The sequence below is a fragment of the Pristiophorus japonicus genome, chromosome 4 (genome assembly GCF_044704955.1).
Source record: "Pristiophorus japonicus isolate sPriJap1 chromosome 4, sPriJap1.hap1, whole genome shotgun sequence".
NCBI lineage: Eukaryota > Metazoa > Chordata > Chondrichthyes > Pristiophoridae > Pristiophorus > Pristiophorus japonicus.
This window is the reverse complement of record NC_091980.1, coordinates 216,072,792-216,096,426: the sequence shown is the minus strand read 5'-3', so window position 1 is coordinate 216,096,426 and position 23,635 is coordinate 216,072,792. Positions and strand designations below refer to the sequence as shown.

The 23,635-nt window shown below is 42.1% G+C and overlaps 1 protein-coding gene across 8 annotated transcripts in view; it reads left to right on the top strand.

The window, feature by feature from the left end:
* Positions 1-23,635, top strand: part of mipol1 (mirror-image polydactyly 1) — a 442,941-nt gene that overhangs the window by 70,025 nt on the left and 349,281 nt on the right. For all 8 annotated transcript variants that reach the window (XM_070879088.1, XM_070879089.1, XM_070879087.1 and 5 more), the window contains one exon: positions 23,481-23,616. In XM_070879088.1, the coding sequence (XP_070735189.1) occupies positions 23,481-23,616 (136 nt within the window). The remainder of the gene's footprint in view (positions 1-23,480; positions 23,617-23,635) is intronic.

Genomic DNA, 23,635 nt, shown 5'->3' with positions numbered 1-23,635 from the left:
TATATTGCCCCCAAACCCCTGAACTTTTATCTTGCGCAGTAACATTTTATGTGGCACCTTATCGAATGCCTTCTGGAAATCCAAATACACCACATCCACTGGTTCCCCCTTATCCACCCTGCTCAAAGAACTCAAATTTGTCAAACATGATTTCCCTTGCATAAAACCATGCTGACTCTGCTCGACTAAATTATTCTTTTCCAAATGTCCTGCTACTGCTTCCTTAATAATGGACGCCAGCATTTTTCCAACGGCAGATGTTAGGCTAACTGGTCTATAATTTCCTGCTTTCTACCTGCCTCCTTTTTTTAAATAGGGGGGTTACATTTGCGGTTTTCGAATCCGCTGGGACCTCCCCAGAATCCAGGGGATTTTGGTAGATTACAAACATTGCACCACTATCTCTGCAGCCATTTCTTTTAGGACCCTAGGATGCAAGTCATCAGGTCAAGAGGACTTGTCCACCTTTAGTCCCATTATTTTACTGAGTACTACTTCTTTAGTGACAGTGATTGTTTTAAGTTCCTCCCTCCCTATAGCCCCTTGATTATCCACTATTGGGATGTTTTTAATGTCTTTTACCATGAAGACCGATACAAGACATTTGTTCAAAGTCTCTATCATTTCCCTGTTCCCCATTATTAATTCCCCAGTCTCATCCTCTAGGGGACCAACATTTACTTTAGCCACTCTCTTCCTTTTTATAAACCTATGGAATCTCTTACTATCTGTTTTTATATTTCTTGCTTGTTTACTTTCATAATCTATCTTCCCGCTATTATTTTTTTGAGTCGTTCTTTGCTGGTTCTTAAAAGTTTCCCAATCCTCTGGCCTCCCACTAATCTTGGCCACTTTGTATGCCATTGTTTTCAATTTGACACCATCCTTTATTTCCTTAGTTAACCACGGATGGTTATCCCTTCTCTTGCAGTCTTTCCTTCTCATTGGAATATATCTCCTTAAATGTGTGCCACTGCTCATCAACGTCTTGCACTTTAATTTGTTTCCCCAGTCCACTTTAGCCAACTCTGCCTTTCATACCTTTGTAGACTCCTTTATTTAAACTTAGGACACTGGTTTGAGATCCAACTTTCTCACCCTCCAACTGAATTTGAATTTCAACCATGCTATGATCACTCTTTCCTAGAGGATCCTTTGTAGATCATTTATTAATCTTGTCTCATTACACAGTACCAGATCTAAGATAGCCTGCTCCCTGGTTGGTTCTGCAACGTGTACTGTTCAAGGAAACTATCCCGGATACACTCCATGAATTTTTCCTCAAGGCTACCTTGGCCAATTTGATTTATCCAATCAATATGAAGTTAAAATCGCCATTATTTCTTGATTTATACTCCTTCCAACAGTGCAGCTACTAATAGACTATTGACTATGCCCACCAGTGACTTCTTCCCATTATTATTCCTAATCTCCACCCAAACCGATTCTACACCTTGATCTTCTGAGCCAATATCATTTCTCACTACTACTCCTTTATTAACAGAGCTATCCCACCTCCTTTTCCTTTTTGTCTGTCCTTCCGAATTGTCAAATACCCCTGAATATTTAGTTCCCAGTCTTGGTCACCTTGCAACCAAGTCTCTGTAATGGCTATCAGACCATACCCAATTATATCTATTTGTGTCGTCAACTCATCTATTTTGTTACGAATGCTGCGTGCATTCAGATAAAGAGCTTTGAATTTTGTTGTTTTACCATTTTTCCCTGCTTTGCCCCCACTTTCTGATACACTCTTATGTTTATACATTCTGTCCCTACCTGTCATGCTCTGGTCATCATTTCCTCCAGTGCTGCCATGCTCTATTGCCTTCTCCTTGCACTTTGACTTTTTAAATTTCAACGCACCTGAACCCTCTATCCCTGCACCCCGCCCCCCCCCCCCAAAACTAATTAATTTAAATCCCTCTCCACAGCCCTAGTTATTTGCTTCGCCAGGACACTAGTCCCAGCACGGTTCAAATGAAGCCCGTCCCATCGGTACAGCTCCCTCTTACCCCAGTACTAATGCCAGTGCCCCATGAACCAAAACCCATTTCTCCCACACCAGTCTTTGAGTCACGTGTTTAACTTTCTGATCTTAATTAGCCTATGAAAACTTGATCGTAGCTTAGGTAGTAATCCAGAAATTATTACCTTTTATGGTGCTGTTTTTTAATTTGGCCCCTAGCTGCTCATACTCCCTCAGCAGGACCTCTTTCTTTGTCCTATCTGTCGTTGGTACCCACCTGGACCACGACAACTGGATCTTCCCCTTCCCACTCCAAGTTCCTCTCCAGCCCAGAGAAGATGCCCTTAACCCAGGCACCGGGCAGGTAACACAGCCTTCGGGACTCGCACTCTCTGCTGCAGAGAACCTTATCTATCCTCCTAATGATAGTCCCCTACCACTACAATGTTTCTTTTTACTCCCCCTGTACCATGATGCAGTTTGCTGATCCTCCCTACAGTCCCTGCTCTCATCCACATAGGGAGCAAGAATCTCTTATCTGTTCCACAATTGCATGGGCTGAGGCTCCTCCAGTGCTAATTCCTGGGTCCCCATTCCTGCTCACTCATAGTCACACCCTCCTGTCCATGACCACGGACCAAATTTGAATTAATTAATCTAAGGGGTGTGACTGTCTTTTGGAACTCAGCATCCAGGTACCTCCCGTTTCTCTCGGCCCCCCCCCCCGGATGTGTCGCAGTGTTTGCAGGTCGGACTCCAACTCATCAACACGGAGCCGAAGTTTCTCGAGCTGCACACTTGCTGCAGATGTGGTCGTGATGGACCTCTATGGTGTCCACCAGCTTCAACATGTTGCAGCAGTAACGCATCTCCTGCCCTGCCATCTATAATGTATTTAATTAATTAGATTTAGTTTTTAATCCCGGTCCTTAATTTAAAGCAATGCCCAAGAAAAGCGAGAGAAACTCACCAACCAATGACTTCCCTGCTTTCCTAAGACGTCTAATGTAGTCGCCCTGTTCGCCTTTGTCGCTCTCTTTGAACTCCTCAGTTGGGGGTCAGCGCTGTTTCTCGAGGCTGGCTGCTCGCTGCTTTTATATCCCCGCTGTTCCCTCCGAGGTCGGGGGATAGGCGCTGTGACTAAATTAGTAATAGTGAGTGCTTTTGTTTGCAAATAAATAAACTTTTATGAAAAATATATTTAGGAATCATCAGTTTAAAATGCAATCTCTGCTCCTTCACGTATGAAGAATTGCTCAGTTAACACATTGCATCTCTAAAATGCATAAGGGAGTCTTTCAGTTAGACTCTCAAATGGTGAACTCCCTCAACAAACAAACTAAAATGATATGCTGTATAAACAATATAGCGAATAAGTCCAATGTGCCAAAGTAGTAGTTTAAAACCATTCATCTTACAGCCAACTTGCTTGTTTGAATACATTAGATACTTAGTAAGGAGTCTTTCGGTGTCAGTTTTGCTCAGTAATACCACTCTCTCCTCTAAGTCAGAAGGTTGTGCGTGCAATTAGCGAAGGTCAGGGAATTCTCCTGTTTTTCTGGCCAACATTTATCCCTCAACCAAATTCAATTAACTGATCAAATCGCATCACATGTCAATGGGACCTTGTATGTAAATTTGCTGTTACATTTGCCTACATAACAGCAAGCAGTCTTGAAAATAATTCAGTGGCAGGGAAGCACTTTGGAATGCCTTCAGGAAATAAAACGCAAACTATATATTTCGTTCCTCACAATAAATTGGCTGAGAATTTAAATGGGTGATTGCCAGTTTAAAATTGCTGAAAACAAATGGCTATTATATATTAAAACTGCAAAAGTCTGTTGCAGGTGGCCAAATCCAAAGTGCAAAATTCAAGAAAATGCAGTTTGCAGATAAAACAGTCAACAGTTATAGGGCTATGTTGGTGTAGCGGTTATGTTACTGGACTAGTAATCCAGAAGCCTGAACTAATCATCAGAGAACATGAGTTCAAACCCCATTGTGAATTTGAATTCAGTCTCAATAAAAACATGATGGATTATCATTTTTTTTAACAAAGTAAGCCTGCCGTCCTTATCCGGTCCGAACCATGTGACTTCAGTCCCACAATATGGTTGATTTTTCGCTGCCCTCTGAAATGGCTTAGCAAGCCACTCAGTTACCAACACCCCTTGGGGTAATTATGGATGAACAATAAATACCAGCCTTGCAGAGATACTTTCATCATCTCCTGCTCTTCCCTACTTCCTTGCCTCCCTTTTCCTTCCATTCGCCTCTTTTTCTCTCTCCTATTCCTCATCCATTCTCTTTCTTTCCCTTACCTTCCCCTCATTCCTGTAAATTGTTGCTATTTCTGCTGGGAGACATTCATGAAAGTGCTAGGGGAAAGATGATGTATTAGTACTGTGCTTAAGTGACCCACTAGTGTTTGTGGTAAATATGTGTGGACAGTGTCGGCAGGAGAAATGCTTCTACTGGAGGGCCAACTGGATATGATAAGGTTTCCCTCATGGCAGCACTTTTGGCATCTGCCACATGACAGCTTTTGATGTGTTTATTCTCCTTCCCGATCATCAACTCTTGCCCAAACATCATCATCTTCATACAATTGAATGTCTCAATAGAAGGCTTAATAATAGAGCATGCTGCAATCCCTGACTATGCAAGGCACTAAAATGGCAGAACATTGGAGAAAATGATCAGACTTGTACTAGTACCAAAAGCTAGCCTTCATGATTCCAATTATATGCTCAATAATTAACCTTATTATGGAATTGGCCTCATTACACAATTCCTTGACTTAACTGCAGGAAGTTGGCCATGGTTGCAGGGGTACCTTTTATTCCTCTGATGCCATCCTGAGACTTGCCTATTCTCTATAAACAGAACTGGCACTGAATACTATTGCAAGATAAGCATGTCATGGTAGTTATTAGGATCTGTTTTATCCCCACAACACTATCTTCCTCTATTTCAAGCATGTATTATCCTAATGTTTAGGGATTGATGCACCTTCCTGTTAATGTATGACACTGCATTAACAAATGGTGGCCACATGACCAAATGCTCCTGTATACAGCCCCTTGTAACCCCGTCACCCTGAAAAATGTTACTGCCTTCTCACATTGAGCACCTGGGTCTATAGAAAATGAGATGAACTTGCTAACACAGGTGAACAGGGCATCAGTCTCCTGATTCTTAACTCCCTGATGCAGTGATGCACTGCAGCCTACGAGATGACAAGACCAGAAAGTGTCCAAAATTAACCCCTCTTGCCCCCCCCCCCACCCTTTGTGGTATACAATTGGATCTTAAATGATTCAAGAGTTTTTGTCTCCACTACTCTATCCAAGAGTTCACTCCTTGTGTTGATCAGTTTACATAGGATTACATAGAATATACAGCACAGAAACAGGCCATTTGGCCCAACCAGTCCATGCTGGCGTTTATATTCTACTCGTGCATACTCCCGTCTTTCCTCAGCATAACCCTCGATTCCCTTCTTCCTCATATGATTATCTAACCGTCCTTAAATATATCTATACTATTCGCTTCAACCACTCCCTATGGTAGCGAGTTCCACATTCTCACCCACTCTGGGTAAAGAAATGTTTTCCGAATTCCCTATTTGATTTCTTGGTGACTATCTTGCATTGTTTTTGTGTGAAGAAGTACTTGCTGACATTAGTCCAAAATTAACCTTTAATTAGTTTGCCTATAAGGATCTGTGTCCTTTTCTTGCCATTGAATTGAAAGTAATTTTCTGTATTTTATCTTTTCCCTACTGTTGTAATTTTGGATACCTCTGTGATATCACCTTCCGGATCTCTCCTGTGCAGTCCAACCCTTCTATGGTCCCTCTGCTCCATCTCCTCTTTATCCAGGAATGCTAGTTAAGAAGAACCCAAAACGGGAATGGCCCTATTATCAATGGGGTGTGTTCCCATTTACCAGCTACATGAATCAGCCTCCACCCCCTGCGCCCCCCCGCCCCCTGCCATCCTCTGATGTACAGCTGTAGTCGGGAATCAAAATGAAAATTAGTTTCCAAATGTGGATTTTCATCTTCAGCTCATTTGCTGAATTAGAATTTTGTTTCCTTGTTAAATCTCTCAACAATTGCATCTTTATATATCAGGGCCCATCTAGTTTATACTGCTAGCCCTTGAATTTGACGACCGCTAGGGCAGAATAACCGTAAATAGTACTATTGATGTCACTCTATCGTTGCATCCTCATATAAATACGATTACTGACATGTTGGCAGATGCTTCTACCACCAACCTTCTTGAAGCTTGGAAGTCTCTGGCTTAAAAATGGGCAAGAACCCAGCGTGAGACCCAACCCATTCGCAGCAACAACAACTTGTATTTATATAGCGCTTTTAATGTAGTAAAAAGTTCCAAGGCACTTCACTGGAGTGTTTTAAGACAAATTAGATAAATTTGACGCTGAGCCACATAAAGAAATTATGGTGGATGACCAAAAGCTTGGTCAAAAAGGTAGGTTTTAAGGAGCATCTTAAAGGAGGTAGAGCAGGCGGAGGAGGATGGTGACAAACTTTTGAGGGCAGCCGAAATGGAGAACGCTCCATAATCCCTCACGGTTACTGATCCCTCACATAATCCTCACATGATCCTGACCAATGGATCCACCACAGACCCAATCCACGTCCGGACCGGGGTCAAGCAAAGCTGCGTCATCGCATCAATGCTCTTCTCGACCTTCCTTGCTGCCATGCTCATCTCGCCCTCAAACTCCCCGCTGGAGTGGAAATAAACTATAGAACTAATGGGAATGAATCTGTTCAACCTGCACCGCCTCCAGGCTAGATCCAAGATCGTCCCATCCTCTGTCATTGAACTACAGTACGCAGACGACACTTGCGTCTGCGCACACTCGGAGGCCGAACTCCAAGCCATAGTCAACACCTTCACCGAGGCGTACGAAAGCATAAGCCTTACACTAAACATCCGTAAGACAAAGGTCCTCCACCAACCTGACCCCGCCACACAGCACTGCTGCCCGTCCCCCCCCCACCCCCGGTTATCAAAATTCACAGCGAGGCCTTGGACAACATGGACCATTTTCCATACCTCGGGAGCCTACTGTCATCAATGGCAGATATCAGTGACGAGGTCCAAGACAGCCTCCAGTGTGCCAACGCAGCCTTTGGTCATCTGAGGAAGAGTGTGTTTGAAGATCAGGATCTCAAATCTGGCACCAAGCTTATGGTCTACAGGGCAGTGGTGATACCTGCCCTCCTATATGGCTCAGAGACCTGGACTATATACAGCAGACATCTCAAAGCGCTGGAGAAGTACCACTAGCGCTGCCTCCGCAAGATCCTGCAAATCCATTGGGAGGACAGGCACACTAACGTCAGTGTTCTCACCCATGCCAATATGCCCAGCATCGAAGCACTGACCACGCTCAATCAGCTCCATTGGGCGGGCCACATCGTCCGCAAGCCCGACACAAAACTCCCAAAACAAACGCTCTACTCGGAGCTTCGTCACGGCAAGCGAGCTCCAGGTGAGCAGAGGAAATGCTTCAAGGACACCCTCAAAGCCTCCTTGAAAAAGTGCAATATCCTCACCGGCACCTAGGAATCCCTGGCCCAAGATCGCCCTAAATGGAGGAAGAGCATCTGGGAGGGCGCTGAGCATCTCGAGTCTCATTGCCAAGAGCAAGCAGAAACCAGACGCAGACAGCGGAAGGAGCATGTGCCAATCCAAGCTCCCCACCCACCTTTTCCTTCAACCACCGTCTGCCCCACCTGTGACAGAGACTGTAGGTCCCGCATTGGACTCTTCAGCCACCTGAGAACTCACTTTTAGAGTGGAAGCAAGTCATCCTTGCCCCCGAGGGACTGCCCGTGATACTGAAAGGAGGTAGAGAAGTTTAGGGAGGGAATTCCAGAGCTTGGGGCCTGGGCAGCTGAAGGCATGGCTACCAATGGTTGAGCAGTTATAATCAGGGATGCTCAAGAGGATAGAATTTGAGGAGCGCAGACATCTTGTGGGGGGGTTTGTGAGGCTGAAGGAGATTAGAGATAGGATGGGGTGAGGCTATGAAGAGATTTGTAAACTAGGATGAGAGTTTTGAAATCGAGGCGTTGCTTAACCATGAGCCCCAATGTAGGTCGGCGAGCACAGGAGTGATGGATGAGCGGAACTTGGTGCGAAGTTAGGACACAAGCTGCCGAATTTTGGATGACAAGTTTAGGGAGGTTAGAATGTGGGAGGCCAGTCAGGAGTGTGTTGGAATAGTCAAGTCTAGAGATAACAAAGGCATGGATGAGAGTTTCAGCAGCAGATGAATTGAGGCAGGGGCAGAGACAGGCAATGTTGCGGAAGTGGAAATAGGCGGTTTTAGTTATGCCGTGGATTTGTGGCCGCAAGCTCATTTCAAAGTCAAATATGACACCTAGGTTGCAAACTGTTTGGTTCAGCCTCAGACAGATGGTAGGGAGAGGGATGGAGTCGGTGATTAGGGAACGCAGTTTGTGACTCACCTGCTCAAAATTGCAGTACACAACTGATGGAGTGGCGGGGCGGGGGAAGGGGCATTAGGCAGGATATCCAGTGTACAGTTTGATCGTATTTTAGTTTGAATTATCAAAATATTGTCCCAAGTTTAACTGAATACAAGTGTCAATTGCCCACAAAGCTTGTGGGAGGAGTCGTTACTTTTGAAGAAACAGCATTCATTTCTAGAGGGAAGAATTGAAAATCTGGGAAGTTACGATCAACTTGCAGAGAACCTTGGTTAGATCACATTTAGAGTACTGTGCACAGTTGTGGTCTCCTTTATAATAAGGATATAGAGACACTGGAGAAAGTGCAAAAAAGATTTACAGGGATGATGCCAGAACTGAGAAGGCTGCATGAGAACAGATTGAACAGGCTGAGAAAGAGAAGGTTGATAGGTGACCTGATAGAGGTCATTGAGATTATGAGAGGGAATTATAAGGTAGACATAGGGAAGATGTTTCCACTTGCAGGGGAGACCAAAACTAGGATCCATAAATATAAGGTAGTCACGAATAAATCCAAATGAAGAATTCAGGAGAAGCTTCTTTATCTAGATAGTGGTAAGAATGTAAGAATGTGGAACTCGCTACCTCAAGGAATAGTTGGCAGGAATAGCATAGATGCATTTAAAAGGATGCTAGATAAATACATGAAGGAGAAAGGAATAGTTATGCTGATGGGGTTCGATGAAGAGGGGTGGGAGGAGGCTCGTGTCGAGCATAAACACCAGTATAGACCAGTTGGGCTGAATGGCCTGTTTCTGTACTGTAAATTCTATGTAAAATGCAAACTCTGATTTTATAGTTCTATGTATGAAAGCCGGTTATTTTGAAATGTAACTGGCAGTTAGTCAAATTCAGAAATACATGACGACTGTTTTGGGGAATATTATATTCATATAGTTGCATAGAAGGACTTTTGTAAATTAAGTCTATCTTTTTATTACATTTTCTTGGGACATGGCGAACACTGGTAACGCAGTATTTATTGTTTATGCCAAGTTCTTTGGATTTTGGGGCACTGTATAGTATATATTGATCAGTTCAACTCAGTTGGTAGCACTCTTCTTTCTAAATGAAAGGTTGTAGGTTTAAGTTTAAGCCTCTCACTACAGGCTTGAGCAGATAATCTGGGCTTCAGGAAGATGGTTGCAGTTGTTGGAGGTCAATCATCCCTGCTCCAGAACTTTGCTGCAGGAGTTCCTCAGGGCAGTGTCCTAGGCCCAACCATCTTAAGCTGCATCATCAATCACCATGCCTCCATCATAAGATCAGAAGTGGGAATGTTTGCTGATGACTGCAGTGTTCAATTCCATTTGCAACTCCTCAGATGATGAAGCAGTCCATGCCCAAATGCAACAAGACCTGGATAACATTCAGGATTGGGCTGATAAGTGGCAAGTAACATTCGCATCATACAAGTGCCAGGCAATGACTATCTCCAACAAGCGATAGTCTAACCACCATCCCTTGACATTCAACGGCATTACCATCGCCGAATCCCCCACCATCAACATCCTGGGGGGGGGGTCACCATTGACCAGAAAGGTAACTTAACCAGCGACATAACTACTGTGGCTACTGGAGCAGGTCAGAGGCTGGGTCTTCTGCAGCGAGTGTCTCACCCCCTAACTCCCCAAAGCCTTTCCATCATCTACAAGGCATGTCAGGGTGTGATGGAATACTCTCCACTTGCTGGATGAGTGCAGCTCCAACAACAATCAAGAAGCTCGACAATCCAGGACAAATAGCCCGCTTGACTGGCACCCCATCTGCCACCTTAAACATTCACTCCCTCTACCACCAGCGCAACATGTTTGTTGTGTGTACCATCTACAAAATGCACTGCAGCAACTTGCCAAGGCTTCTTCAGCAGCATCTCCCAAACCCATGACCTCTACCACCTAGAAAGACAAGGGCAACAGGCACATGGGAACACCATCACCTGCAAGTTTCTCCAAGTTGCACACCATCCTGACTTGGAAATATATCACGTCTATCCTCCCAGTGGATTTACAGGATCTTGCGGAGGCAGCATTGGTGGTACCGCCACCACCAAAAGCATAAGCTTAAGGATCAGCTGTGAGGAACCGTAGCTGGTTATCTCCTCTACTCACAGGGATGCTGAGCTTATTTAGCATTCCCCAGGTTAAAGTGGTATCTCAGCATAGTCGAGGAATTGTCCTCACCAATGTTTTCACACATGTTGAATAGTGTCTCCGGCTGAACTGGACTTTTCCCAATCTCTGCGTACTATTTACCTCCAAGCTGAGCTCTCAGCCCCATATACTCTCCATCACAAAGGCCGCCTACTTCTACTTCCAAAAGATCACCCGCCTTTGCCCTGCCTTAGCCCATCTGCCGCTGAAAACCATGTTCATGCTTTTGTCACCTCCAGATTTGTCTATTCCAGTCCTTGTCTGGCTGCCCTCCCATCCTTCACCCTTGAAACTTTAGCTCATCCAAAATTCTGCTGTCCTCCCACATCAACCCTGCACTCGCTGACTTGCATTCATTTACGATCTCACCAACGTCTCCAATTTAAAATTCTCATGCTTACGTTTAAATTTCCTCATGCCTGTCCTTATCTCTGTTGCCTCCTTTGCTTTTTCTCTTCTTACACCAACTCACATATGATCCTCAGGATCTGTTCGGCACCATAACTCTCCATTATTTAAGCGTTTAAGGGGAAATTGGATAAGATTATGAGGGAAAAGGGAAGTAGAGCCTTCTGCTGATAGATGAGAAAGGATGGGAGGAGACTTGAATGATGCATAAACATTGACAAGGACTGGTTGGGCTGAATGGCCTATTTCTGTGCTGTATATTCTAAGGGCCCGAACTTGGAGACCAAGGACCGCCCAAGTGCCACCCAAACAACAGCCGATGGCCGCCGAGAAACTGGGTGGTACTTAGCCAGGAAGATCCCTCTAAAAGAGATGGCAGTACCGCCCGGCGGCCAAATAACAGCTTACACCGTCAATCTGGGTGGCAGCGGGCGGGAGCTCCCAATCTCGCCGGCAAATATGTTCCTCTTCAAAGTGCCACCGAGGATTGAGTTGGGCCCAGGGAGGGGGGGGAAACACTTTTTTTAAAAAAAAAAAAAAAATATTTGCAATAAAAAAAACACACCATAACACCTTCAAGGGACCCCATACGGGTAAAACCCTGAAAGAAATAAAATTTAAGTACGTTCACTAACTTTTTTGCAGGTCTTCTTACCGTGGGGGTTAGACCTGCCTCCACTCAGCGATCCTTCTTCCTGCTACCGTCGACTCTCGCCAGCACCAATATGCCAGCTCGGCGGGTGGGGAGTTGCTTACGCGACGTGGCCACCAGCGGCTGCCAGCAGGCTGTTCCCGGCGGTACTCGACTCCCGCCAGATTCAGATCTGGAGGAGTCTGTCACCCAGGGGAGAGCGGCTTAAAAAGACTCGGCGGCAGTGGGGGGTAAGGCCACCAATTTCGGGCCCTATGTAATCTTGTCTGGTCATTCATTAACTTGCCATTTGTCGAACCTTGCTGTGTGCAAATTGTCTACTGAATATCTGGTCATTTATGTCATTATTGTCTGTGGAGCCTTTGGCAAATTAGTTGCCGCATTTGCCCACATAATGTGAACTGTAGGTAGAAATGGACCCCTTTTTTATAAATCTTGGACATGAACATAACTTACAAAATTAGATTTCAATCAAGAATGTTGAAGAATAATCTGAATTATTTGCACATTTTCTTTATTACTGAAGACCATAGTACTGTGATAGTAAAATCTATAAACTATTATTTGCTTAGATTTGACTGAATAATCTTGCTTGAGTTCACAGTGGAATATAGCCTTTTTTTGAAAGTTTAATGTAACATTGAAGTTCATTACATTCCACATGGCACCTGTATTATTTAATAGTTCGAATTTAAATATTCCTTCGAAAATATTCCTGAAACAAACAGTTGTGTGATTTGATGCAGATAAATTAAGTCATTATATATGCCAATTTGCCTCAGAAGGCAATCAAAGATAAAATTAAATCTCGTTTAAGTATTTTTCACCAGTTTCATGTCTGAATAAAAATTCATAAAGAATATGAAAAGTGAGGTGTCATTAGAGCTACAGGATTCGTGGGGATTTTATATGAAGCCTGTTTAATCAGAATAGCACAGCTATTAATATTCATAAAGTCAGCTTGAATACAAATGACAGTCGTAGGAAGCCGAGATTTCATATGTTTTCACAGGGTGAATATATTAAATGCAGCTTAAAAAATTGATGGTATTTTGTTTAAATTAGAGGACCATGAAGATCTAACAGTGCATGTCAAAACTGAAATTAGAACTTTTTGCCCGGATGCGATTACAGCAACTTTATGTTTCTGACAGTCTGCAAATGCATTTCAGCCAGATTATAATGCAGATGTATGAATGTTTACTTTGTGAGGTATGATGAAAAGATCCAATGCCATTTTTTTTACATGAATGATTAATACTGTACTGCAAGTTTCAGAAAACCATACTCAAAAAAAGCAAATTAGAAAAAACTGCAAAGGACATTCATTTGAAAATATATTTTTCATGTTACAATAATTAAATATTTTAAGGTGAAATATTTATGGTGTATAATTTTAATTCTAACAGCATTAATTCACCAAATTGATCGTGGCTATTTAATACTGTAAAGACAATGGGTCAAATCTTCTTGGAAAAATAATGGCGTGTTAACAATGCATGCCATTATTAATGCACAAATTGGCCAGCATGTTCAGGGGATGAAGAGATATGTCGTAAATAGCGAATCTCCAGAACTTGCTGATCAATTTACCCGGCTCTGCCGTTTGCCTTGCACAAACGGCATTTCATCCATAGCCTCTCCGTTATTTTTAAGAACTTTATGGATTTACAGACATTACCCATTAAACTCACCACAGAAAGTTGAGGCTCATAATTAATAGGTTTAGTACCCTTTTAACAATGTGATAATTGTTAATACAATGTCAATTAATCTTTATGGCCTAGAAAGGGAACTTTTTAAACTGTTCAGTCTCATTTCTGCATGTAGTAAATTATTCTAAATTTTATACATGTCAAATTAAAAATTTTAGAGAAAATGTATTTTCCTTTGTCTTTTTTTCCCTCTTTTTTGCACTTTAAAATGAATAATAGGATGCTCTTGTGAAACAGCATTTTGGTGTGTTATTGCTCCCTGTGACTTTGTGCCTGTGCTGTCCTCGACTGATCTCAGCGATATGAAGCCTTTCTCTACAATAGGGGCGCTCCTTGTGGGCTAACTGTTGACATTGTGAAGCGCTGTTGTAGCTCTTGGTGCAGTTCATCTTGCTCACTTGTTTGACTTTCCTGCCCTTGATGCTAATTCCTGCTTTTGATACTGCTCCAGATTCCCCTCCCTAACCCAGAGTCAGGTAATATCAAATAAGTGCCTAAAAGGCCTGCTTGCCTTGTGGGTTCCGTGCTACTCATTGTGATTGTTTTGTTTTTGTAACTTCAGATAACGTATTGCATATCAAGTTCATTTTAACATTGGATTGAAGAGGGGAAAATGCAACCCTTTATCTTTAAATAAAAACAGAAAATGCTGGTAATACTCAGGTCAGGCAGCATCTGTGGAGAGAGAAACAGAGTTAACGTTTCAGGTCAATGACCCTTCCCCAGACGTTCTGAAATATTAACTCTGTTTTCCAGCATTTTCTGTTTATATTTCCGATTCCAGCATCCGCAGTATTTTGCCTATGGGCCGGATTTTCGAGAGGTTTGCGACCGGGTTTTCACCGCGATTTGACCCTCCGTGGCGAAAACCCGGTTGCAAAACCCGGGCGGGATCCTCTGGTACCTGTTTGTGGCGGCGCTTCCAGATACCGCCGGGGAGAGCTGCGACTCTGATTGCGTTTGCGTCCGAGTTTCAGCACTCTCCCGACCTGTACGCTGCGCTCAGAATAGCGAAAGGTCAAACCTCTCAACAGCGGTAAGTATGAAAACCTGCAAAAAAAAAAAAAAAGTTTTTTTTTTGTTGCAGCGATTAGATAGTTAAGGGTCTTGTCAATGTTTTTGGAATATTTTTTGGATTCCGTCCCCCCCACCCCAAGGCGCCTCTCAGCGCTCCCGGCCCTGGACTAAAATTGTCGAAACTCGCATTTTGCGCCGCAAATGCTTGTGCAACGCCTCCCTTACCGATGCAGATGTAAAGGCCTAAAAACGGTAGTGCAGCGAAAACGGTAAGTTTCGCATATCGCTACCATTTTCACTGGGGGAAAAAAACGAAAATCTGGTCCAATGCAATTTTCGAATTTATGATCATAAATTCATACACATTATTTCTCTCTCAATTTTTCCTTGATGTGCTTTAGATAGTCACTGCAGCATTCAAATTTATTGTATTGAAGAATACTAATTATTTTTGTACAAAATTACACATTGGGATATATTTAAATGCACACAGTGGCAAAGATTCTAGTTCAGCACACCTTCCCCTTCCTTGAATATACTCAGTGCAAGGATATATTTCAGACATTTATACCTTTCTCTCCAATTTATCACCAATTTTCCAAATTATGATTTATGTCATAAATGGAGTTTGTAATAGACTTCAAATAAATAGCATGAAATAATTGGAGATCTCTGCTAAAATAGAAAGGTGAGCAGTAATAATGCAAGTTGCTTAACCGTTTTATATGTATATATTACATAAATTTTGCCAATATAGTCAAATGGTATTGCCTTCTGATAGATTTTATCGCTGGTTGGAAATTGTAGACCTTGACCAAAAGTTAGTGAATAACATTGTCATATGGGGAGGAAGTGAGTGAAACTGTACCACCTGTAGATCAAGATTGGTATTAAGAAGCCTGAGAATAGATTGCCTATTTGGGCAGAACTTTGAAGCACTGCACCACTGGCAGGGTCATGCATGCAACAGGTGGCTTATCAGATAATCATAGGTGCATTGGCTGTAGTTTTCCATTCATAAGTGGAAAATCACAGACAAAGCAACAATAATTTTCCGATAAATCATGTGCGAGCCCCAGTGTCTGAGATCTACCAATTTCCTCACCAGGTAGGCAATATGTTCTCAGACTTCTTCCAATACCACTTTTGAACCAGCAAGTGGAAGATACAGGACCTCAAAACATTTCACCTAGCATCGCTGAAAAGGGAAGTGTTAATTAAAAATGGAGGGTTTTTTTTTTGCCAAAAATAAAAAGGTCAATAGCACATTGCAGTACCATTATTTAGCATCAGATTGGCATTCATAAATCAGAAAATAATGGGTTCAAACCCAACTTGGGGACTTGAGTACATAATCTATCCTGACACTTCAGTGTAGTACTGCATTGTTGGAGGTTTAAACCTTCGGACAGGATGTTGAACTGAGACCATGTTCAGGTTTCATAAAGATTCTCATCATCATCATAGGCAGTCCCTCGAAACGAGGATGACTTGCTTCCACGCCAAAAAAGGATGAGTTCACAGGTGTTTCAATGAAGGACCTAATATTCCAGAACTACATCCTGAAGGGTGGAAGATACCTGTGCGTGGATTTTTTTTAACGTGCGATAACCGTTGCACACCAGACACCACACGGGCTTGACGGAGCTAGGTCTTGGTCCAGTGGCAAGGGTTATCCAAGACATGAAGATTCCATGAAGATTCTATGGCACTGTTCGAAGGAGAGCAGGGTTGTTCTTCCAGTTTCAATAATTATTTGGTTTGATGTCCAGTAGCATTTCTCCATTTAGCCTTGTCTTTTCTTTCTTCATCACGGATGTTCTTTTTAACAACATTTATCTCTTAATCAGCACCTCCAAAAAACTGATTAACTGGTCATTTATTTCATTGCTGTCTGTGGGACCTTTGGCAAATTGGTTGCCACATTGGCCTAGAATAAAATCATGACATTTCAAAAAGGTAATTAATTGGCTTTGAAGCACTCTGGATGTCCTGAGGCTGTGAAAGTTCTACATAAATGTAAATTATTTTTCTTTCTATATTAAACCATGGATTGGTAAATGTGGCATTTGCACATTCGAAGTTGCTGCTCTGAGTTGCACCATATTGGAAAGGCACTTTTTCAAATGGAGCAAGGGAATATTTGAGAGAGCATTATCTTTCGACCACTCGTGTACATTTCTTCACAGCCAGTTTAGAACAAAGGGCTAGGAGCTAGAAAATTGCCTGTGAATCATGTGTGGTGCAAGGAGTCCAGGGAATAGAAGAAAATAATTGAAAAACAGGTTTTCAAAAATAAAAAAATCACATTTGCAGACTCAAGTCACCAAATTTAGAAAAGTACAGCTTTCCTATTGCCCTAATCTGATCATTCAAAAACATTTTGAGCCAAATCTCTGCAAATCATTGGACAGTTTTCCCCATGAACATTGTAATCATTTACTAATCAACCTGTTTATTTTAAAGCTTGCAAGTTAGATAGTTTATATTGCTTCATCAAATCAGTGTGCTGGGAATTAATGTGTAGTTATGCATCCATAAACACTGAATTTCTTCTGAAATATCCCAGCACTTCAATATTATTATCTATGTGCACTTTATTAAAAAAAAACTTGCATATGATGCACATTTCTTAACAAATCTTAACTTCCGTCACAGCCTCTCCCAAAAGTCTGGTCTTAGAACTGAAATTTCTGCACAGAGCTGTGACTTAACAAATCAGTTTCTGCAGACTTTGTGTGATCATTATGTGCAATTTTCCAAGATGTGTCAGTAGTTGTTCAGTTGAAGACTAAAGCAACGGTTAAGTACCACAGTCTTTAGCTTGGTGACATGATTATCAGCTCGCTTGACTAAATGTCTCATTGAGAGCTGGCAAATTAGTTGTGCAGGTTTTGGTTAATAGTAAAGATACTATGCTTTTAACTGATTCGTGTGTTTTATCTGGAACTGACCTATGATTTTGGAGACATCTCTCACAAATCAATAGCCTTAACGATGAGCACACATCTCGGCCACTGAGCTAGCCCATTGCTTGATCATTACCCATGGAAACCTTTTTGAATTTAACAATTGCCTTTCTAATTCCCCATCCCAAACCCAATGCCATTTTAAGTGAGTAAAACCAATTTACCAAATTTAACTCTTGTAAAATAGTTCATTAATATTTACTGTATTGTATCATATTGTAAACTTATGCTATGAAATGTATTGTAGATGAATCATTTTGCACCTACACCTTCCTTGTTCTTAAATAATGTGCCACATTTATTAACCTATAGCTCGAAGTCTGCATGGAGTATGTTGAGGCTTAAAATAACTGCACATAGCTTCATATTTTCTTGACGATTAAAGTACCTAATTAAGTTCTTACATGAATTCATTATTATTTCATGTATCATAGTAAAAATATACAATAATCTTATTTACAATAAATAATTATTGAATCAACTTGCATTACGCTGAATTGAATTTTGTCAAATTATTTAATTGTATTCACTAATCATAGAAGAAAGACTTGCATATATAGCATCTTAACACGTTTATCAAAAAAATTTCAAATGTACATTACATACGACGAATTACTTTTGAAGATGAATGCAGAAACTACAAGATCTACAATCATCATCATAGGCAGTCTCTTGGTATCGAGAAAGACTTGCTTCCACTCTTAAAATAAGATCTTAGGTGGCTGAACAGTCCAATACGAGAACCACAGTCCCAGTCACAGGTGGGACAGATAGTCGTTGAGGGAAAGGATGGGTGGGACTGGTTTGCCGCATGCTCTTTCCACTGCCTGCACTTGATTTCTGCATGCTCTCGGCGATGACACTCGAGGTGCTCAGCACCCTCCCGGATGCACTTCCTCCACTTAGGGTGGTCTTTGGCCAGGGACTCCCATGTGTCAGTGGGGATGTTGCACTTTATCAGGGAGTCTTTGAGGGTGTCCTTGTAACGTTTCCTATGCCCACCTTTGGCTCGTTTGCCGTGAAGGAGTTCCAAGTAGAGCGCTTGTTTTGGGAATCTCGCGTCTGGCATGCGAACTATGTGGCCTGCCCAGCAGAGCTGATCAAGTGTAGTCAGTGCTTCAATGCTGGGAATGCTGGCCTGGTCGAGAACACTAATGTTGGTGCAACTGTCCTCCCAGGGGATTTGTAGGATCTTGCGGAGACATCGTCGGTGGTATTTCTCCAGCGACTTGAGGTGTCTACTGTACGTGGTCCATGTCTCTGGGCCATAAAGGAGGGCGGGTATTACTACAGCCCTGTAGACCTTGAGCTTGATGGTAGTTTTGAGGGCCTGATCTTCGAACACTCTTTTCCTCAGGCGGCCGAAGGCTCACTGGCCCACTGGAGGCGGTGTTGAATCTCTGCGTCAATGCCTGCTCTTGTTCAGCCTCTGTATGTGCGCAGATGCAGGCATCGTCCGCGAACTGTAGCTCGACAACAGAGGTTGGGATGGTCTTGCACCTGGCCTGGAGACTGCGAAGGTTGAACAGGTTCCCACTGGTACAGTAATGATGAATGACCAGTCTGCTTTTGATTGTGCTGGCCAGGATGCCAAAAGAAGGCTGTGCTCTCCATCTAATAGTGCCGTGAGATCTTTAACATCCATTTGAACAACAAGTTTGACAATGAAACCCTCCTTTGTACTGCAGTAGTGCTTAAAGGTCCTAGCGTGGAGCTTGAACCCTTAACCTTCTGACTCCAAGACAAGAGTACTACCCTCTGAGTCAAGCTTGATGCACAGTATGTATAAACATTTAGATCTTTAGAGGACAAGAAAGTGACAAATTATATTGTGTCAATAAGTGTATACTAGTATGGGAGTGTCACATTTTAGGGGTTTTATGCTAGATATCTTCACTGTTTCAATGTCACTGGTCACTCCTGTAGGCGGACCTCACATCCCCTTAGATCTAACGTATATCTTTTTCAGCCCAGTATCTGTACAAACTGTAGCATGGCTCAGGAATTGTAATAGAGAACCTTTACTACAAACACTGGCTATAGAAATGCATAGTATGTTGCCCCTCCATCTCCACCCCAGTAGATCCTAAAACAAAAGTCGCAGATGATACCCTCTCCTCTCCTAAATTAATTTAAGCAAATTAGTAATTCATCAATATTGAATGGAAGCAATCTCTGTTAATGGCCAAGATGCTTGTCAATGGATACAACTGTTACAAATTCAGATGTGCGGTATAGGTAGGTACCTTCTTGGGTTCAGTAGAGTTGGTTGTTTTTCATGCATTTGTGTCTCAGACTCGACTTTCAATGCTCTCCTGGCCTCTCATTCAGCTCCTCCAAAATTCTGTCCACTCACCTATCACTCCTGTCCTTGCTGACCTGCATTGGCTCCCAATTACTCAAAGTCTCCAATTTAAACATTCTATCTCCGTGTTTAAATCCCTTTGTGGTCTTTCCCCTTCCTAGCTCCCTCACTCACCCAACCCCTCACTCACCCAACCCCTCACTCACCCCACCCCTCACTCACCCCCACTCGCAGAACTCTGCAGTCCTCCAACTCTGGCCTCTTGTGCATTTCCACCCTCCCTCACCCGACCATTGTTGGCCATGCCTTCAGCAGTGTAGGACCCATACTCCCTCCTTTAAAGCTCTCCTTAAAACCCACCTCTTTGACCAAGCTATTAGCCAGCCCTCCTAATATCTCCTTTTTCTAGGCACCCATTTTGTCTGATTATACCTCTATGAAGTGCCTGGGATGTGTTTTTATGTTAAAGGCGCTATATAAATGCAAATTGTTGTTTTAAGTGGTCAGCGCATCTTTTACAGGATTGAACATACATTGCCCTTTTTCCATTTGAATGAAAGCATCACCTGGGGTTGTAACAATAATATCCCTTTGTGATCTGAGCCAACTATTCGTGTTTTTCACGCATATACTTCTTCAATCTCTCTGAAGGCAAACTGAGTAAAGACTTGGTGAGATGATACTTGATATGAATTGTTAAGCTACTTTATTTCACAGTGAGTGAATAATATTGCTACAGTTATGACCAGATTCACTTGGTTCAATCAGTACAATTTGTCTTCAGGTAATGATATGAAAAATAATGAATATTTTGTTTGTGGGATAGTACACTAATTTCTAACCATCCCTATATTGTATCCTTCTCTCAGCCTTTTCCTTCAATTTGCTGCTTTTCAGCATTTTCTTATAAATAGCTGCATCCTTGTGTAGCATCCTACTTTAAAACCTCCTGCTGGACTGCCTGCGTCTGTTTTTATTGTTTGCTGTCACAGCAGAGAAGGAATGTCTGCTGGACTTCCTGCTGAGTGCTCAGGACCAGGGTCTCCCCAACATGATTGGTGCGAGGTGGTTATTGATTACTGAAATGAGTTCACAACTTGCTTATTATTTCGTTTATAAGCAAACAACATCAAAGGTAACTAATTAGCATCTTGACTGCACAATCATCCGAGACCCTTTTATTTAAAATTAGCGTGAATACATAATTGGTTAAAACTAATGTTTAAACTAACTTTTTCCAAAATGATTCTGGAACATGATTGACCAGATAATTGACTACCTTCCTCTTCTTCTCCATTTAATCAATTCGCATATGTGAAATGCACCATAACCAGTCTGTTTGGAACTAAACTGAGGTGTTTCCCTTTGAGAAATATTTTGAATGAGATTAATTTAACACCTTACATGCTTATGCTAATAATATAAGTTTTTAAAAAACTGAGTTACTGCTGCCAACGACCGAAAGCTGCACAGAAGCGTACTGCACATTAATCTGGAATTTTTTTTCTCAAGGAGCCCCCATCCCTCCTGGCATTTTTTCCTCCGAGCCCGCTCCCTCACAATATTTTTTCCGCAGAGCCCCTCCCTCCCGGCATTTAAAAAAAAACTCAACGAACCCGCTCCTGCGACGAAGCTGAAGCACACATGCGCAGAACACTTCCGGTTCATTGGCAGCAGTTGCGTCCTTCTATTTAAAAAAAAATGGACATGAGCAAAAGCCCATTTTGTCACTAAGAGCAAGGACGTTTTTGAAAGTGAGGGCAACAGCACCTAACAAAAGGGAACCATTTATAATGTCAGTTAACACTGGGGCCAGGAAGAGGTTAGGTGGTCTGCAGTTTAATTGGAATGAGGCCAAGGGAGCAAAAGGTGGATCTCAAGGACAAGGTGATCTCTGACATGGCAGGAAGAGAGATGGGAAATAAATTAGAGAAAGACATAGGATCAGGGTTAGGGCATGGCGGAGTCTTGAGAGAGATTTGCCTTGATGGGCAGAGGAAGTGGCCGGGGGGTGGTGGGGGGGAGCAGCATAGGGAGATGACTGGATGGTCTCAAACTTGGTGATAATGAAGTCCAAGAGCTCCTTGCACTTGTAGTTGGAGCTGATGGTGGAGGGGTATCAGCAGAGAGGAGTTTAAGGACATGGTTGATAGTAGAGAAAAGAAGCTTGATATTATCTTGGCTGTCCAGGATAACTGTGGATTAGGAAGCAGAGGAAAGTAAGGCCCAATAGTGCTTGATGTAGACCATACAGATCATGTGATGGATGGCTAAACTAGTTATGCACCAGGTACATTCTGGTCTATGCACCTTGAACTTGAAGGAGTGAAGGTGGGTGCCATAGCCAGAGGAATGACCCGAATGGGAGAGAGTAAAAGCTTTACTGGAAACGAGGGCATCAGAGGTGGAGGAGAGGTAGTGATTTAGCTGCAAAAGTATTGTGGCGATTGGGAGAGCCAAAGACTGAGCATTCAGATCAACCTGCACTATTTCCGACTATGTATCTTGGTGACCAGAACTGGATACCATATTCAAGATGTGGTTTGACCAAAGCACTATACAGTTAGATCATTGCTTTCTCTAACTTTATATACTAGTATTTTAGTTTTATAGCTCAACTTTCTAAAATAACAAAATGAAATGGATAGGGGGCTTACTATAAGTGATTACTCTCATCTGTGTGCTCTAAAATGTTGAAATAAGTTCTTACTATCATCTGTCTCCTTCATCTTGTAGCATGATTTCTAAAGATTGTTCTAATTCATATTTATTTAGATCATGGACCAAGTACTTTATTGCATCACCTATATATACTATTTCACCAAAACAGCAATATTGAACTTGATCAGTTCAATCGTTACCCCATATAATTAATCTATTATAAGAGGAAAGAGGTCTTTTGTTTGCAGCATGTTGTAATGCCAGTTCTCCTGTTTACAGCAGCTAATACTGTTGAATTTTGGTGCAAAAGGCAGCAAAAGACATTGGAAGGGAGATCCAATATTACGCCATTGTTTGGCATAGCCAGAGTAAATGACATTGTGTGCTACACAGTGTTGTAAACAATTATTTTGTTTTTTCCCTTTGAAAGAAGCTTGAAACAATGTGGTATCGGAGGTTGTCACTGAAGTGGGCTCAGTGACTTCTTTGTTAATCGTACTGATAATTCTCGACAGTAGAAACCATTGATATCATTTTTCCAGCAGGTGGCAGCCTTCTCCATTTAAGCAGTATACAGCAATAGGATGGGCTGAGGATGTCAGTGTTTCTTGTAATTGCTCCCAGTCTATTTGTTGCTTACTTATGAATTAACTTGCATTTATTGAACTAAATCATTTCAATCATTTAATTACACCTGAGGAGCTGAACTATAATTGCCTGCAGCTAACCAGGATCTAATGTGGCTTCAGCTGTATTAATTTGATGTTTACTTTTCTGAGTGCTAAAAGCATTAAAATGATTGCGCAATGGGATTACATTTTGTTAATTGCTGGCAATCATTAGCTTGGAAATGGTATTGAAGAATGACTGTACATTATGGAGGGATAAAATTTATGTTATGAACAATAGGGCAGCCTGTCTTTTTTTTAAATGCCCAGGAGATTATTAAAAATTGCTTCTTTCTACTTCGTGGTATATTAAAATATTAAAAGACGAATTATTATTCACCTTTTTGTAATTCGAAAACTGCATTGACTGAGACATGTACAGTACATTTAATTAATGTAATAAAACACCTGCATTTCAGCTAATCCAAAAGTAAATGAGGAACTGAACGAAAGATTGCCTGTTTCTAAGAAGCGCCACTGCCGACAATTGGAAAAAGAAGAGCTTGAGACTTCATTGGAAAATTTCTATAAAGACCTCAACGAATTAGCAGTTAGGTGAGAAGATAATGGAACA